The 19,193-nt window shown below is 38.7% G+C and overlaps 1 protein-coding gene across 6 annotated transcripts in view; it reads right to left on the bottom strand.

Annotated features, from left to right (window-relative positions):
- The window catches only part of dph6 (diphthamine biosynthesis 6), a 57,496-nt gene that overhangs the window by 12,364 nt on the left and 25,939 nt on the right, over positions 1-19,193 (bottom strand). The window contains exons 7-12 of one of the 6 annotated variants that reach the window (XM_041972061.1): positions 18,826-18,920; positions 18,628-18,715; positions 16,632-16,767; positions 16,126-16,251; positions 14,319-14,448; positions 13,989-14,163 (exon numbers count right to left, since the gene is read on the bottom strand). In XM_041972061.1, the coding sequence (XP_041827995.1) occupies positions 13,989-14,163; positions 14,319-14,448; positions 16,126-16,251; positions 16,632-16,767; positions 18,628-18,715; positions 18,826-18,920 (750 nt within the window). Of the gene's footprint in view, positions 1-13,988; positions 14,164-14,318; positions 14,449-16,125; positions 16,768-18,618; positions 18,716-18,825; positions 18,921-19,193 lie in introns of those variants that run through there. The other 5 variants (XM_041972060.1, XM_041972062.1, XM_041972063.1 and 2 more) reach the window with 5 other exon arrangements.

Genomic DNA, 19,193 nt, shown 5'->3' on the forward strand with positions numbered 1-19,193 from the left:
AACTTAAAACAAATCTTATGTTTTCCTTTTTTTCAGATCAGTGACACAGAAGCCCTCACAGATAGTGGAAGGCCATTCCTTCCATCATTTAATGGTGGAACATTTATTATATATATATAGAAAATTTACAATTTCTTAAATGAAATCTGTATTTTATTGAATACTAGCAGAACAAGATGTCAGCCACACAAGTATTTGGCTAGAGGGCAAATACTGTCATTGCTATTTCCATAATCAAATGAGTTTGCCATGATCCTCAGCTCCTGGGTTCACTTGTCAGCTTTGATGAAGCTTCAGCTTCCATCTCTGCAACTGAAAATTACCGGGACAGTGGATGAGACATGAGATGGAGGGAAGACAAGTAAGAGGAACCCAAGTGAGAGAGGGCAGAGAGGATGGAGATAAGGCCCTTGCTGCTTCCAACCATTTGAATCAATCACCGGATCATTTACCTGCTAGCACGATCTGCCCAGGAGCCTGCATTACTGGAAGTGCTGAACATAAAAGCCAGATTCCCACATATCAACAACAAATTGTCATTGGCATTCCATTTATGAGCCATCAAATGCCATCATATCCACTCCAACAAAGAAGACCTCCATCAGGCTGGAAGGGTGGCCACAATCTTTTAACAAGCTTGTCCCTGTGAAAAGAGCTTGCTGCATCCTGAATTCATAAAGACCAGCTACCATTTGTCAATTTGAATATCAAAAGGTGCAAGCAAGGGCCCCCTTGACTGTTAAAGGCAGACTCCCATAGCGTCTACCAAGCAGGTGTGTGATGATCAATTATTAAGGATCCCACTCTGGTTACTCTTAGTGGGAGGTGAAATCAGGGGATCTGGGATTCTGTGGTTTCTGTGTTGATCCTGGATGGGGGAAAGACTGAGGAGAGTGAATACTATTTACATAAAATTAACAGTTCAAAAGAATGAGTTCACACACCAATCAAACTTGTTAATTGACTGTCAATGGTGTGTCCCTGAATATACAACACAACTACATTATTCATCTAAGGCCTTGACAGCGAAGACAGTCCAATTTGCATGGGCGTTCTAAACGTGATCAACAACCACAATGCCACATGCATTTTTAATAGACCAAAGATGGAAACCTTTAATATTAATAAGGGTCAAACAGTTGCATATGAGATTAAACTTTCTTTAACAAGGTAAGTATTTTTAAAACGTTAGCCTTAGCAGTCTAAATGGCCCACAGAGAAAAGAGATAATGTGCTTTATTCCACTGGGCACAGCAAGGAAATGCAACATGTCCATGCTGGTTGATTTCTGTTTCTCATATTCTTAGTATTTGATAGTTGCTGCTATAATTAATAAAGTTGATTCAAACATTATTTGAAATTAGACTAAGCGTGCAGTTTAAACACACACAGAAAACACAGTTCCATCCTCTGAAATATGTAAATTATGTCATGTCACAATACTTGATTTTTATACACTATACATTTACCCTAATTATAAAAATTTGACTTGGAAACTTAAAAAAAACACTTTACAACAGCTTCTAAGACAAACTAACTTTCAGTAGATGAACAACTGAGCTAAAAATATTACGTTTTTATATTTCTCTGATATTATTAATGCAGATATGTTTCTGCCTTGCATTTTCTTTACCATTACCACATGGTTAAAACAGCATGATTTTTCTAATGAACCCAGTGATATGTCCAAAGGTCACCAACTTCACAGACATTTGGTGAAGACAGTAACATAAGTAAATGTAATCATAAAGTGCCCAGGCGTGTCTGCTTCCAACCCTTTACAGTGTCTCATTTCAGAGTGGTGTGTCTGAGGTGTTTCTAATTGCAGTTTTTGTCATGAGGCTTCCTGAGAGGACCAGACGTTGCTAGACTACATTCACATTGGTGTTGGAGCCCTCTGGGTCCCCATCATGCTAAGGATGTCTCCAAGTATCATTAGCAAAGCTTCAGAATGGTGTAGATGAACTAGGCTGTGTTGGATAAAATGACCTGGTATTGATGAACAGTCAGGTTTTTCTGCCTGGTTCCAAGGACAGAGGGAGGTGGAAAACTGCTCCACCGCTCCTATCAGATATGCTAATGGTCACATTTCTCTCCATTGAGACCTCATACATAATTTAAACAGGAAAATGATAATGCAAAAGTGTAAAATAGGTTAGATTAATATGGTGTAACTTTCCCTTCAGCAAGGAGCCGTGTAACCAAGCTAAAGGGGTAATGACAACACAATATTAGCTAAAAAGATGGGTTATTAAGCTCTAAATATACTAAATGTTTGTGACATGCTGATTAATTTAAAAGTTCCTACATGATTTGAAAATCTGTTATAGCTCTTATTTTTTTTAGTATATAATAAGTCTATCACGTGGTATCTTTATATATATATATATATATATATATATATATATATATATATATATATATATATATATATATATATATATATATATACATATATATATATTTATGTGTGTGTGTGTTTGGGTTTTTTTAATATGTGCAAATTTTCATATGAGTAATTTTCTTCTTTTCTTCAATATTTCAGGGTTGGCAAATAGCCCAAACTAGTTCAAAATGTAGGGATCAAAAAGTGAGACTGAAGTTTCGTTGTATGTATTTAAGTGCATACATAGCTACTGCTTTTTGGCTGGGATTTGATGTGCAAGGACTGCTTAATCCTTGTGTGGTGGATGGCAGTTTGTCAGGGATGTTGCTGTGATTTCATCTTCAACTGGCTTCAAGTCTGTGGGGTTCTTTCAGCATTAGTGAATTCAAAGCAGATCACGTCTGGGAATGGGAAATGATAAGAAATGGGCTCATGTTGTGCCGCGCCCTGAGGAAATCCTGCCTTCTTCTGACACATCATTTCTACAAATGCAAACCTTTCAGGAGAGCCACAACCTTCTCTCTCCTACAGAACCTTTTTACTTTGTTAGTCTTCTCATTTAAGGCCTCATAGGGGGACAGATATTTGCCTTTTTTTCATTTGCTCATCTTTTTTTTCCCCGCTATCTCTCTTTCTCTTCCCGTTTGTGCTCCAGCCTAACCCCTGTATGCTCAACTGTCATACAACATTAGTGTTACTTAAACGGCGACATAAATAGCCGCATGAACCACATAGGGAAAAAGGAAGTACAGAAAATTTCCAAATGCGTTCTCTCAGGTCTAAAACTGTGCATTATAAAGAAAACAAATTGTAAGTATTGTTTAAACTTGTAATTACTTGGCAAAATTAGTAAACTAAAATGAGTCATTTTTGAGGCAACATGTGGTCCGTCTGTGGGGGGCCTGGGTCAGTGGCCATTCCCCAATATCACAATTTCTCTAAGTTTATTTTCTATTTTTCTTTCTGCTTTTTATGTCTGCCCCAGACATGCCCACTCCATAGACTTTTAACTGTGAGGAGAACTAACAGTGCCACGTCAGCTCCGGTTAACTTTATGCTGGTCAGGAGCTGCCACTCAATACTATCACCAAGGTCAGAAGGGCCTGCCTGCTGAATGCACAGAGAGACATGTCTAAAAGTCAACACGCATGTACAGACAAAGAAATAAATCTTTCTTTCCTTGATAAAAAGAAACACAACCAATTTTCATACAATCTCATATGTTTTTGTGTTTTATTAGGTAAATTGACTGCTGCAGTAATGATGTTAAAATAAAGAAATATGATAAAATAAAACAAAAAAAAAACAAACAAAAACAAAAATAAAATAAAATTAAAAAAAGACATAGTGTTCCACACCAGAGTTGAGCAGTGGATGAAGAGTGATGGAGGGGCATGCTTTTTCATTGCGTTAGGCAAAATGCCCTGCTGCCTTCAACTGTCCCGACCTCACATTTTTTGACAAATTGGTTGTGAGGCTTTTACGACTGATGCACATATCGCAAAAATCATTTCTGCCAAGCTTCCTCTATGACCTGCCCGTGGGACATGACAAGCCCCTCCATGCATCGCTCTATCAAGCCGAATCTTTCCAGGACAATGCAAATTATGACAAATTCCATCATCCTGCATTATGCGCTTTCCCGCTAATCTCCCTAATTCGAGAGAATCGTGGAGGGTCTCGCTGTTTCAGCTGAGGGGCATGTTGTCTGACTGAATGATGCTGAAACTGCAACAGTCATCCCCTGTTTTGTCTCCCTTCCCGGCTGTGACCATCTTGTCTCTTCTGCCTATATATATATATATGTATATATATATATATATATATATATATATATATATGTATATATATATATATATATATATATATATATATATAACTATATAAATATATATATATAGGTGGTCAGACACAAAATGATCAACAGAAAAAAGCACTACCTTGACTATTTAAGTTGTAAACAGTCAGTACGTGCATGTACAGGATCAGATCATAGTGGGAAACACCTATTCTGTATGAGACAGTGTGAATGGCCATACCTAATTAGCAAAATCAGCTACTGGTCTAATAATATAAGTAATATGTGTCCTCAGAAGACACAGAGAACAAGAAAAAACACACAGCTGCATTCTTCTGCTTTGCTGGTGCTCTATAGTATGTGATAAACAGAACATGCAGTTTAGTATTTAAAGATTAAAAATAAATGAACAAATAATAAAAAAAGACAAATATGGCAGAGAGAATGTACACGCGTAAAACAAATGTAATTCCTCATGTTTTCAACAGATGGCAGTATGGCTACATTTAAAACGGTTCACCGGGCATCAGTAATGGTGTACGTACACGCACCTCTCAGAAACAAACAGGGTGGCCAGACAGCCTCAAGAGTATTTTTATTATTTATTTATTTTTATTTCTTCAAAATATTTACAACACAGAAAAAGAATATGGATGATAGAAACTTAGCAGCAAAATTGGATCAAAATAGAATAATATTTTTTTAAACAAGTGTTTATCTGTGATCATATACTATAGAAATTCCAGCACAGCAGACATGTGTAAATAAAAATTTAACACACAAAAATATCAGAAATTTTGGATTTATTCCTTTATTTTCTCTCTAAAAAATTCTGAGATAATATTTGAAATATAGCAAACTGATCAACTATGAAATGTGCTGAATCCAAGATGAAAAATAAGGCAAACATTAACATTTATGTCAGTGTCTCACATCTAATGTAATCCATGTTGACAAGAATATTGTGTCTATATTTTATTAAATAAATTCTTACCCTGTACACCTGTACATCAACCGATACGTGCAGGGCAGACAATCCTTTACATTATGAATCTAGAATATCAATAATAAAAACATATTACAAGTCAACATGCTGACAAATCTGAAGCAAAGCGAGGAGGTTGTATATTATTCATCATGCTTTGATGTCAAAGGTGCTTGGAAGCTGAATGACCCAGCATAAAAGCTTGTACTTAAAAAATATACAGTTCTATATGAAACTAGGCCAAAACTAAATGAAACATACACATTTTGCGTCTTCTTAGTCACCTATAGTACTGCTTAAAAATAATTTAATAAAGTCAGACAAGGTGCAAATGCTACTGCCCTGCTGCACATGGAGACAGTAATAGTTTCAGTCACTGTTTAATAAGAGCAACTTGTGGATTCGCAGGAACACAGGTGCAGTTATTACAGAAATCATCTTTAACAGCAGTTTTCTAAAATTCGCCAACTGCAGCAAAGTGCTGCACAGAAGTGCTGCCAGGTGATGCTACTGCACTGTTAGCTATTTCTAACCTCCACGTGGGGTTGGTCTCTGAGTTATAAGCCTGGTGTTTGTCACTATGATCAGTCATGTTTGCACTATTTTTACATCTTTACTGCGCTGACTAAACACGATACAAAATGTTAAGACATTTTGTTCATCTAAAAGAGTACACTGTTGACCAAGTAGTAGGCTACACTAGTGTTGGTCCCTGCTTTATTTTGTATATTTGCCACACATGTAGATTTTTCAAGAAACCTCTTCCAGATCCTCCCTATCTTTCTGTTTTTGTGTCTGTGTGTTAACCGTGTCTGCGCAGGCCCTGTTAGCCATGCCCTCTCGTCACTGTAGGGGGAAGAAACACACCCGGATAGCTCTGAATATAGTGGCTAGTTACCATAGTAATGGAATGGTCATACATCTCTCCTCTCTCGAACAGAGATGGGAGTGGACAGGACACGCCGCTATGCTTTTTATCTATGCATTTGGTATTCAGTTATTTCATTCCACAAATAAAAAGCCAAGCCATCCGCCTCTCCTTTTTCTGTATTCAAACAGAGGGGTGAAATGGGAAGTAAACAGTTAGATATGGGGTAATAATTCACACATACTACTACAAATAATTGATGTGTTTTGACTGAGTGCTTGTGATTGTGATTGTAATAGTGCGAGTGTCTTGGCAGATGTCTGCAGTGGTGGGATCTTTACATGACGCTTTTCAGATGCCTTCTTGATTTCTCTGAACCATTCACCCCTCCACTGCTCATCAGCCATGACAAACTGAGAAGCAAATAAGCATGCTCTCATACACACTTACGCACTAACGTAGGATGAGGTTCTCTTAAAATTAGAAGTGCTATCTACCATTCATTATATGTAACTACGTTCAAACACTAAAATTTATTGCAAGAACCTAAATATTATCAACACTTCTGTGCTTTTCTCTACATAAAAACAAACAAAATAACATTTTTTGCCCGACATTTATTTATTTTCAGATCTGCAAAGGTGAGTAATTTATATTGGTGGTCTATTCACTGGAGACCTCAGCTTCTTGTGGAATCCCAAGTCCCACAAAGATCACTGCAGCAGTAAATCTCCCTGCATCCACACACACACACACACACACACACACACACACACACACACACACACACACACACACACACACACACACACACACACACACACACAATGTTTAAATGATGTGTATCTGCACATGTTTGTACACTGTGTGCATGTAACGTGAAAGAAAAAGAGGGACGATGGCTACAGCTATCCTGTCCCGACTTCCCATGGCTTGTTGACATGAACCAAGGCAGTCAGGCACCAATAATACATGAAGAGCTGTTCAAAGACAATTAGGATCAGTTGTCAGGACTGGGCCCATTAATGAGTGGGAGTGTGGCAGGGGCCGAGGCAGAGGCACAGTGCAGGCGAATGCGACTGCCTGAGAGCCGATGCACTCTGACAGATCCAGTCCTTCCCCTGTCCTCGCCTGGTACAAGCTGATACCAGCCTGTGCCCACGTGGTGCTGCAGCAGCAGCACAGGATAGTGTAGCAAATGACGCTATGCCTTCTGAAAATGACTACCGCCATGGCAGGTCAGCCTCCACGCTGTCACAGCGGGGGAGAAAGGGAGGACGGTGGCCTGAGAGGATTGGGTAGGAAGCAACACAATTACCCTTGCTGCTGTCTACCACTTCCCATAAAACTGCCCCCTCATCGGATTAAAAAAGTGGTGTGATTTGACCTTTCGCATATATGTGTCCACGTTTAGAGGGTTATCTTCCCATTCTGTCTAGTGACTCAAGCACCGTCCCAAGATGAAGCGATGACCATGTGCCAAAACAGACAAATTTTTTTGAGCTGTGGCACTAAGGAAGGAGGTTCTCCAGTTGTTTCTGCCTTCTTGCATACAGTTAATATTGTTGGTACACAAGAAACTATTTTAACATTAGCCATCAGCATATATTTGAGTATAAATACACAGCATACATTGAGGTAATATGTGTACACTCAGTTGCCTGTTTTATTTATTCACATGCAACTATAATTTAAAGGCCTTTCCTATCAAACGTGATTGTTACAGTGACTCAGCCATGACTTCTTTTAAAACAACCAAACCAGTTTACCTTGTCACCTAGTCAGAGCCTATCACAAAGAGCACACAAGTATGAGTGTGTGTGTGTGTGTGTGTGTCCATATGTATCCCTGTGAGACTTGGCCTCAGGGTGTACAGCAGAAACACCTTTACGGTCAGGTCTTACTGGTTTGATCAGTGTGTTCCCCATGTGTCCAAATTCATGTGAAAACACTTGACCCTGGTGTCTGGGAAGGCGCCGACAGAGACGGACTCAGGTGATGCTCAGAGATAGGAGCTGAATCTATTCTCACAGGGAAATGGCTCTGAGGCGAAGCTTGACTGTCAGTCAAATGCTCTCTCAACTCTCCCCAGACAAAAGGTTCAACTCATTGCACACAAGTCAAGCATTGTGGAAGAGAAACAACAAGCCTATTCTGCTTTTGCCTTCTGTGAAATGAAAAGGAAAAACAAATCTGTGTTAACATCCTTTACTGCAACAAAGAGCAAGTAACTACATGTGCTAAAAAACACAGCAGCTTTGAGTTGCCTTCAATCTCACAACTACTCAAACTGCTGAGCCTTCAAGAGCTCATTTTTCATCGACTCAATTACTCGACAACTGTTCTCCCCCTGGCCCCACCCCTTCCTCACTACCTCATCTCCCCTCCTGCTTAGTTGGAAGTGATCATTTGTTCTTTTATTAAAGTTGATAACATCCCTTGCTCTGTCTGAGTGTGCATGCTGGAGAGCCGCCCCTACTGTTCTAGCCTCCAGCATTTCATATTATTGGTGCATTATTTCACGCATGCCCTCCTCTTTTATCAAGCGCTTTTGAAGTAATGTTAATAGACTAGAAAATTGAGACATTTATGAAGTATGGGCCATGTTTATGAAAAAATCCATAAAGTATGACAGGGGAGAGGTAAGATAAAAGCAAGGTTTTAATAGATTATGGCAAACAGGGGAGAGGCGTCAGATCCTGACAGGCACCTCCTCCGAGATCCCTCATATTTTATGGGATTAATTTTGTTGTATTAGAAATGAAGTTAAATGTTCTAATTAATCTGTCCGTGCTGCATGAATACCTCCCTGAACACAGATGCATGCACACACACAGTTTTTAAGCTAATTATTCTTCTGTGGTAATTGAGGTAGATGTAGTCTCTAGATGTGTGCTGAGGAAGTTTGAGGAGGTGGGAGGGGGGTATTTGTTGTGGTGGTGGTGAAGGGGGGGGTTTCTGAATTTTGCACATTGGCTGTTTTACAGTGGTGAAACACTGTCAGTGAGAACAAGCCATAAAACTAAAGCACTTACTTTAATTTCTGCTGTTTATTGCATATTTTTGCTTTGTTTTAAATATATCAGCACACTTCTCTTAACAGACAGGTGGAAAATGATTTTCCAGTGCAAATGACATGCTTGTCATTGGTATGCTGAATTTAGCTTCATATTATTATACCACTTTCTATTGTCAGTCATATTAGAAAAGAAACCTTAAAAGTAATATTTTAAGATGCTTTACAGTGTCTATTTTTTGATAATAGCTAAATCAAACTGAGGTTTCAACTAACAGAAAGAAAAAAAAGACTGTTTGGTCCAATCTGGGTGGCCTGACCTCCCCCTAACTTTACTTGAACTCTCAACTTCCCATGAAAAGAGCCAGACAAAGTTCAACCCATTGTTTTTAGATATTTAGACTCCTGTAAGGAGATTATTCAAATTCAACCACCCGCCTCCCTTTGATGTTAATAGGCAGCGTCAGATCCACTTCCTTCCTAATGCCTCACAGTCCACTTTGACAATTTTCAAAATCCAATGCAAATCCTATCGCAGGCTCGTGCAAGACAATCTCCCACAATATTGACTGTCACTCACAATTAGGAGACTGAGGCAAGGGGCTGGTGCTCAGTGGCAACTTGAGGCTGGCTGGTGCAGTCAGCTCCCTAAACACACCCCACAGAATCTGATCAGTGAGTATAATTTCCCCGCAAATATCCCAGGGGTGAGCCACTTACCTTAACAAGAAAGAAGAGATGTTTAACAACCATTCAGCTGATAGTCCTTCTATTCAGACCTGCTTTTGCTATTGTGTTTGTCTCTATAAATGTGCCTCCAAAGGGAATGTGTCCAAATAAGCAGCATTAATTTAAACAGATGCGGAAAAAAAAGCCTGCAGTTCTGAGCCCCCTGTTACTAAGTCTGAATTTTGTAGATGATACTTATTTTCTTTATCTGCAGTCTCATTGGCAAGATCCTTTGTCATTAGTGCAAGTGCATTTCTGTTGAAAATTGTTGAATACTGATTACTTAAAAAACGAAAAGAAAGAGACCCATGCTCTTTTTCCTGCTATTATGTTAATGCAACAGAATTGTTTAAAAGCTCCCCTAGTTATTGACAGAAAAAGCAGCAATTACTTTTGTTTCCTTTAAAAGCATGCCATTACTTGGTTTGTGCTGTAATGATAGAATTTGTTTTAATATTTTGCAGCAAAGTGGATCTTCGAAAACATCTTTTGTTTCTTTAATAAATCGACTGGGGCAATAAAAGACTGATATTTCTAATAGTTTAAATAACATTATGCAAAATATTGCATAGAACAAATAGATCTCTCACAAATATGACACAAAACAAACAATCAGTGACAAGAACTTTGATGCTGCCTACCACAGTTAAAAATAATTTGATTGAATCATACAACAATATATAATATGGTGCAGCCTCTAAACATGTGTCAGTCAGGTACAGAACAAAATGAGACAGTGTAAAAACAAAGCATAAATTAAATTACAGTTTTCTACTCTGTAGCTTGCGGCTTTAAACTAAACTGAGGCAGTATTATATATCAACATGCAATACACCAAGAGCCCCCCAGCTTTGACATTATAAAGGTTAACTAATTCTTTAAATCAAGTCAGAATCTGTCAGCTGGCCAGACCAAGCCGACATTCAGTCAGCTTGCCATTTCCGAGAACTGACGCCGAGAGACATGACAAGCCACGCAGACAGATGAATAGATGGATGGAGTTGGAAAGTCCAGCATCCATCACATGCCAATCTCTAACCCAGTTCCTCTATACCACCACCAGTAGCTGCCCTGTATGAGGAGACCTACTGTAATTAAATTCTGCAAGGTCATGTTCTGTCACCAGCCATGTGCTGTCTCTCAAACCAACAAACATAAGAATAAACTGGTTCCAATATAGCTGGAGAATAAACACGAATGTGTTTTATGACCCTAGTTGACCAAATGTTTAGCTAATAGCTAAACTGTGCCTGATTGATAAATGATGAAGCAGTCCATCAGAATTGTTCACCAAAGATATCTAAGATTTATCGTACTATAATTTATTTAGTAAACTTGACTGCCACATTTTAAGTCACCTCTGCGAAACACAACTGACTGCATCCTCAAGATCACAGATTAATTCTTAAATGTAGTGGAACCTATCTATTGTTTACTAAGTCCACAGAAAATAAACGTGGACAATTCTCGTGTTGTTTGGTCTCAGACAACAATTTTTCTGTCTTTGTGGGGGCCAGAGCCCTGTCGCTATGGTGTCACACGGCAACAGTCACAAAGGAAAATTGTCATTTAGATGGAGAAGATGTGGTAGTAGTGAGAGATGGGGAAGGGCTGCATGCTTGCTCACAGCAAGGGGGTAATTGTATCAATATGTAAAACTCTCTCGCTGCACTGAAGAGTTGTTAATACATTTTTGATCAAATTAAGTTATTGTAGCGTGGAGGAGGAGTAGACACATTGAGAAAATGCACAGGGGTCGTATGAAGTTCCATGCACAGCCTGAGCAAGCAAACTGCTCTCACTGTTTTCTTAAATTACTATGAATATGAATTGTAATTAGAGGAATGAGAGATTACACTGTTTTCTAAAGGCAACAGTGCATGCTCACAGCTGACTTCAATTTCATGTCTCAACGAGGCTTCATTGAGGAAATCAAACACTGCTGGCATGTTAAAAGCAAACCTGACTCTGTAGGATGCATCTCAGGAATCTGAACTTCAGTGACACACTGCTGAGATATGCCGTCAAGCTCTGAACGAATGGTTAATCCACACATGTTCTCACTCATAGGCGGATTTGGCTGCAGGATCAAGGACAGTGTGGAGGAGATGGACACTATCCTTGTTGACAGTACCTTGACAAGTGTAATCCTATATAATACACACTGGGTAAACAGAACACCAAGCCAACCGTGCAACCACGGCCCACACTTCCTCTGCTCTTCCTTTGAATTCTACATTCTTTTTGGGTTTGAAACAATATGAAAGACGTTCGACATGCAGCTTTACAAACAAGTGAAAAAGTAGATACACACTACCCACTATGAAAGGGACACACATTTACATGTATAGACAAAAGCTATCTATCTCATATGTTTCTATACACATTCATCCATACTTAAGACATTTCTATAAGAAAAAAAATGGCACAGTCAAGCAATGCATATAAGCTCAGACACTTTAAATGCCTTGAAAATGCAAAGCCTAAAAACAGCATTATGAAAATCACAAGGACGCTTTATCATTCGTCAGATTAATCCTTGATTATCCTCCGCTTAGCTTAAAATTACATGAAAATCTCTTGATTTTGGCCTAAATAAGTTCCATGAGAATTATTCTTAGACAACAGTAATGTTGAAATGACCATATGAATAACTTATCTATTAAACTTATATATAACTGATGTATAGAAATAAATATGTAAAAAGCAACACTTTGTAAATTGGAAAGAAAAACAATGTGATTATTTGCAATTCTTATAAACCAACATTGTATTTACATTTTCAAACAGAAAACATAAAATATTGAAAGTAGGACATTGTACGAAATCATGTCAAATATCTTGAATTTGATGGCAGCAACTAGGGGTGGCACCATTATAGATTATCTTAGTACGATTATTGCCAAAGAAATTATCAAGAATTTGCAATTATCACAATTATTATCCACTGATTAATTTCCCAACACTATAAATGTGTAAAAATCACTTAAACACTAATTAAATAAGCAAGAAATCTCATTCCAATAAAATCATCTCTGCTCTATAAACGAAAAATAAATACTACATATTAACTCTGTATTTCTCTTCGAGAAAACAGATGGAAAAGGCTAGAGGACCTTGGGAGGCTTCTTCCTGGAAACTGCATTATAAAAGTATTTTTGAATATTTTTTTATTTTAAAACTGAGTAGAGAATTTAGAAAAACAAGAAAAAAACATCTAGCTGGCTTTACGATCAGTTGTTCTTTAGCATAACAGCTGCAGTTTGAAACACAAAAACTCGAAGAATAAAAATGAAGAAATAAGGCTGTATATCTGAAATTAAATGCAGTTTCTTCTACAGACTTTTGCACACGAAAACTAAAAGGAATGAACATCACACGTTCAGTGAACGCTGCTGAATGTGTCGCATTGCACTCTAAGTCTAACCCGAGTTGTACACAATTACAAAATTACAAATGACACGATAACATTTACTTTCAATGTTATGTTTGATAAACAGCATCATTTAACCGAACTATGCAACATTCAGGTAGTTCTCCTGCAGGTTGTGAAACATATTGGAAGTATTTCCGCCTTTCACTGCAACTTTTTAATATCATGATTTACAGGCTGATAAGCCGTCCTCCACAATGATACCTTGGTCATTTTGTTCTTTTATAACCGAAAGAAAGAAATCTGACAAGGATGACTTAATCTAATTGTTTAGAGGAAATAACTCTTCATCTGCCATACTTTCCCACTGAGGCACACCTCTTCTGCAACTCACATGGAACGAAAACAAAGCAACCCAAGTGGCAACACACAGATGCGCTCTAACATTTGTTTTGGAAGTTGCGCTGATCTGTCGATATGATTAACACATGATGTTGTATGGAAAGTGATGATTGAGAGGGATCTTTACGAATATTTACGAATTAGCGATTTGCTTATTAGATTTGTAGTAGTAGTTAATCAATTAACCATAAATATTCCAGCTTCCAAATGTGATTTTCACTCAGTAAATCTGATATATTTGGTTCTGTTGACTGCTGACAAGCAAAAGTAACCTGAGGACAATGACGAAGTTGTAGTTAATGAAAGCCTTACATAAAATGTTAGACCTACTTAGAAATCTACTTTCTTATGTAGCTGCCACCAAATTTTATCTGTCAGTGCTGCCACCCACTAGCATCCCTGTCCCCCTGTTTAAGGTTTTTCAGCCTTACCCTGAGGGCCTGGCTGTATGGTCCAATGTTGGCTGGGGCCCAGTGGGACAGGCTTTGGACATGCAAGGCTTCTTTCTGGTGAAAGCAGCCTTCCTCAGGGGGCTTAGACCAGTCATGAAGCAGACAGTCCATCTGCAGCAGCTGACCAGAAGGAAGAGGTGCCTGGACACATACTCTACATGGATAAAAGAGGAAATGTGGAATGAATGCTGTAATAAAAATAAATAAATAAATAAATAAAACTCAAACAAAATACAAATGACCAAGAGAGAAATACAGGCAAGTTTATATAGTAGGCAGAAAAAAACGGGTATAAGTTGGCACCTTTACCTGGCTGGAGGGTTTATGTCAAAGTGTTTCTTATAGACCACATTGAGTAATGCAAAGTCCTCCATGTTCCTCACATACAGGTGAACCAAGATGATGTTCTTCATCTTCCAAGCCCTGCTGTCCAACTCATCTGTAGACAGGTAGCATGTTTTAAGTTACAGTAACATTAAACAAATGACACATAAATAAGATTACCTCATCTGATTACTACTGAACAAATTCAAAGTCCAAGAATTTAAACACTTTCATCATTCAGTTTAAAGTGGAGGGTACAGAACTTCTGCATGACATTTTAATCCATTATTGTAAAACGGCAATGGTGACCCTCTTCTATAAACAGCCTTCTAACACAGTGTGTGTGCACGTTCTATGCTTTAGAAGCAAACCCATGCACAAGGGCTCAAAGCAAAGCCTCTCCCCCTAAAACCATCTAAAAGAGCTTCAAGTTTGTTTTTCCTTTGCCATTACTAGCGTCTCAGACTATTTCGCTCTCATACAAAGAGGTTGATCATTAAATATTAACTTGTTTAATATAGTCTCTGCACTGTGAAGGCTGTTCAGCCAAGCACCAACATGAACATTAAATATGCTTTTCATCTTTTGTTCTTGTATCTCCATCAAAAAAGGATAAAGAGAAAAAAGACTGAGATACACTGTTAAAGTGTGCACGTTTAAATTTCTACAGGGCAAAAAAAAAAAAAACACACACACACCCAAAATGCCTATGCCGTGTGTGCATGCATGTTTGTATTTAAAAAGGCTTGGCTTGGGATTAATTTGAAAAGCCTGTCCTTGTTTGGTGACCAGCTCACTATCCTATTCTTTTGATGGACAGTCTTTGAGACACAGGGTTTGCCTGCTGAGCTGACAAGCACTTCTGAGTCAGGAATAAGTTTTCAAGCTCTACTGCCTATCCCAGTGTGTGTCTAACACAGCAAGGAGAAAGAAAGAAGCCCATGAGACAGACAAGTCTGCCCCAAGTTGCTTCTACTATTATCATATTAGGGTTACAATAAGGAGTCGAAAGCTGCTTGGAAACCACTGAACAAAAGAATAATGTATCATCACCTTTTAATTATAAAAAACATTTTTTTATTTTATTAAACTGTATTGCCAGATGTAATATGTCTGAGTATAAAGGAATTCTCTGCGCTGAGCTAAGGGAGCAAGAACTTGTCACAAAATAAATAGGTTAAAAAAAAAGAATAAGAAGATAAGAAAGCAAATATAAGAAAATATGTGGCTTAGTGGGAGACGAAAGTTTTGCAGCTAAGTTTGCACATTATATTATTACACAGGTTGATTATATTGCACTCGAGTCCATTACATTCAACATGGATCTGTGAGACTATCGCATAAGAATTTCATCACCTATGTGGTTTTAGCCATCAGTCTGACTGAGGCAGGGACCATGCTGCTGTAGAAATGTGTCTGGTGGGCGATTAAACTGTCTGCACTTTTTTTTCTTCAGACTGTACACCTGAGTGTTTGTGCCTGAGTATAAAGTGAGCAGGATAAGAGTCTTTGATGATACTGTGCTCTTTTTGTTTTGGCCCAGGTCATCATTGTAATTGAGAATTGGTTCTCAATTGAGTTATCTGGTTAAATAAAAGTTAATAATATAGGTGGTCCATGGAAGGAAGATCAACCTTGATGATCCTCTTTGCAGTTTAAATAATAAGAGTGGCCAATTAAAACTTTTCCTGAGACCCCTGAGTTTTTTCTTAAGCATTAAATAAGATATCTAAAAGCTGGTACACCACTTTCTGCAAAAAGGTTTTCCCTACTTCCTTAACATTTTCCTTACTTTGCAGCTGTGTGAATGCTGCCATTGTTTGGTTCTCAATCTTAGGTTCTTGACACTGAAGCCCACTGATGCCACAGATCCACTGATAGCCTCTGGAGCTTCTTGATGAGCAGGATGGACGGATATCTGCAGGAGGAAATACAATAACATGAAGAAATGCCACAAATACTTTAAGTTGCACCAGAAATCTTTGTAAAAAATTATTCTTGTTAAAAACTTTTGGAAAATTTTAAATATACTTTATACTTCATTTCTAACCATAGGTTGATTAATGATAGTTTAAGTCAGCGCAGACATTTATTCAGACAGTCTTAAACGACAGTGCTTGTCAAACAGTCAATCAAAAATACTAGCATCATGATGCTGGCTGCATATGACACAGATCCAGAGAGCACACACCACACAAAGATATCATCTGACACACACAGACATAAATACACACTCATGCATGCATGTCAGCATGCAAGTGCCTCACAACAAATGAGTCTCACTGTGGCCCCACTGACAACTAAGGTCACAGTTTGATGTAAATTTGTGCTGGTTGTCTTCGACTTGATCAGCATATTCCACCTCCTCAGTCATCTTGTCAATGGCGCTCTGGCAAGGACAACTACCATGGGGCAAAGCTCTCGCCACCACATCCTGCAATAAAGCACCACAGGGAATACATCAGGCCAAATGCCCACCAAAGAGCATAGAGCCTTTCGCAAAGACAGACAAAACACTGTATAATTAGCCAACCTTTTCAAATACCCCACCGAGAAGGCTGTGTGTGTGTGGATGTGTGTGTGTCAGTCTTACATGACAAGGATTCAGACACACATAACTTCAAGGTGAATGAATATGAAACAACATGCTAACATATTCGTGGTTCAGGCGAATAGGGAGTGGTGTTTTCTGATACTGTAGATTCAATCATGCTGGCTGTCAATCAAAGCTCATGACTAGATGGGTGAGACATGTTTTGGATTTCACCAGCGTTTTCTTTTCATGTGTTTACTTACAGTTTGCCTCTGCTCTCTGCTACTGCTTTAAATAACAAATCATTACCATTCTCTAAGGCAAACATATTACCTGCCAAATTTTGCTGGGGCATCACACATTTAAATACATATTTCATATTTCCTCAACACACCCCTCACACTGTCCAACACTCATTCACCCCCCCACCTCCCCCATCTGCTGTCAGCCACGTTAAGCCATATGATAATCAAATTAATTATACTTCAGCCCGGCCAGCATGAAAAATAGCTTGACTAGCATTAACGGAGGGCAAATGATGGTAGTCCATCCCCACCCCCTGAGCCTGGTGCAGTTTCCTCTAGTGCTGGTGTCACCACAGATCTGTCACCCTGACGAGAAGAGCTTCAGAAGGCTGAATCAGGGCAGGTTCTCCCCTGGTTGCTCCCCCCTCCTCTCACTTCTTCCTCCCGCCCGTCCCCTACTCTTGCAGGCTCTGGTTCTCCCTGCTCTTTCCCCAGCAACCTAGGGGGGGCTAGAGGGATAACTGTGTGTCTGTATGTGTGTTTGTGTGATGGGGGTGGAAGCAGCAGTGTGGGGAGCAGAAAAAATATAGCTGTAGGGAGTGAGGCTGCAGGGTCACAGAGGTTGTGGGATGGGGGTATGTTTTCTGTCCATAAGCCCCATCCCCCAACTAAGACGAACATATACAGTACATACATAAGGCTCTCTGCACATAAATACAAAAGCACATGTACATGTTATTGCGTGATGTGCAAAGAAACACATTCACAAATCATGCCCTAAAGACATGCTGATCTCTATTGTAACCCTACCCCCCCAACTTTCACCAACTAATACATGAAGCACTTGCTGTCAGCAGAACCACTGATCTGCTAGTAGGTCACTTATCAAACCAGACAGTTAAAACTATGTAATTAAAAGCAAACTTGAACAAGTTCATTTTATTCATCCGAGCCTTCTTAAAAAAATTAAAATACTCTTGAGTTGTCTGGTCTTGCAAGGAAAGTAAAATGTTTGCTGGGCTTCTGGTCTTTGAGGCCCAATTCAGCTTCCAATTTACCAAAAGCCAATTCTCACTCCCTCCCTGCAACCCCTGCTTGTGTCTGCTTAGCCAGCTACCTGAATGCAAAACGCCTTAATGTGAGCAGACATGTTTATTAATCTGGGCCTAGTTTCAGGCTGCAGCGAATATTGCAGACGTCAAAGTAGGCCATGTGGGGCTAGAGGAGCAAGAGCAAGGGATGAAGGGAAAGACCGAGAGCAAGACTGTGTGAGAGAGAGTTCGAAAGGCCCTCTGGAGGTTGATCTGAACCCTGCCCCGAAGTGCTGTGTTTCTCCTCTCCTCCAAAGTTATCAGACACCAAAGGGTTTTGTTCTTATATTTATTTTGCCCTCAGAGTAGTTTAAGTAATCAACCCCAAAGCAGCTCAAACGTTTGCTTGTGAAATTATGGACGTAAAATTAAAGAGCATTGATCTTATATGTGAACCAAGTAATACCCATGGAAGTTCAACTTACTTTATTCTCTGTATGCATTTTGGTGAAGCGCAGGTAGCCAACTGGAGCAAACGCATCTGCTGAGTGGATTACTGTTTCTGCTGCATCACTGCATAAATGCACAAAAAACCTCCAGAAATTCTTAGAAAAATAACTTTCCCAGCATTCTGATGCAACACACTGAAAAGAAGCATAACTACGTTATTCAGTTCTACTCACATGACTATCTTCTTTCTGAAGAGAGGACAATCAAGAGTGAATGTCTCATATTCACCTCCTTCTCCACAGATATGAACTCCATACTTCTGGGAGAGCTATTGAGCAAAACAACACACTTAATTTTAATAAGATAAATTACACAAAAATTTACACTATAGTAAAAAGTAAAAATAATAACAATCACTAATTTAATTTATTTTTACTTCCAATTTCAGAATGTAAATATAAGATGGACATAGCTATTAACATGTAAGTAAAATGAATAAATTGCTTGGAAAAAAAAAGCCAACATTAAAAATTACATGAATACAAAAATGGCTCAATAAAGAAATTAACATTGCAATAACTTATATTAAAATATTTTAAAA

This window comes from Melanotaenia boesemani, chromosome 20 (genome assembly GCF_017639745.1).
Source record: "Melanotaenia boesemani isolate fMelBoe1 chromosome 20, fMelBoe1.pri, whole genome shotgun sequence".
Classification (NCBI taxonomy): Eukaryota; Metazoa; Chordata; class Actinopteri; order Atheriniformes; family Melanotaeniidae; genus Melanotaenia; species Melanotaenia boesemani.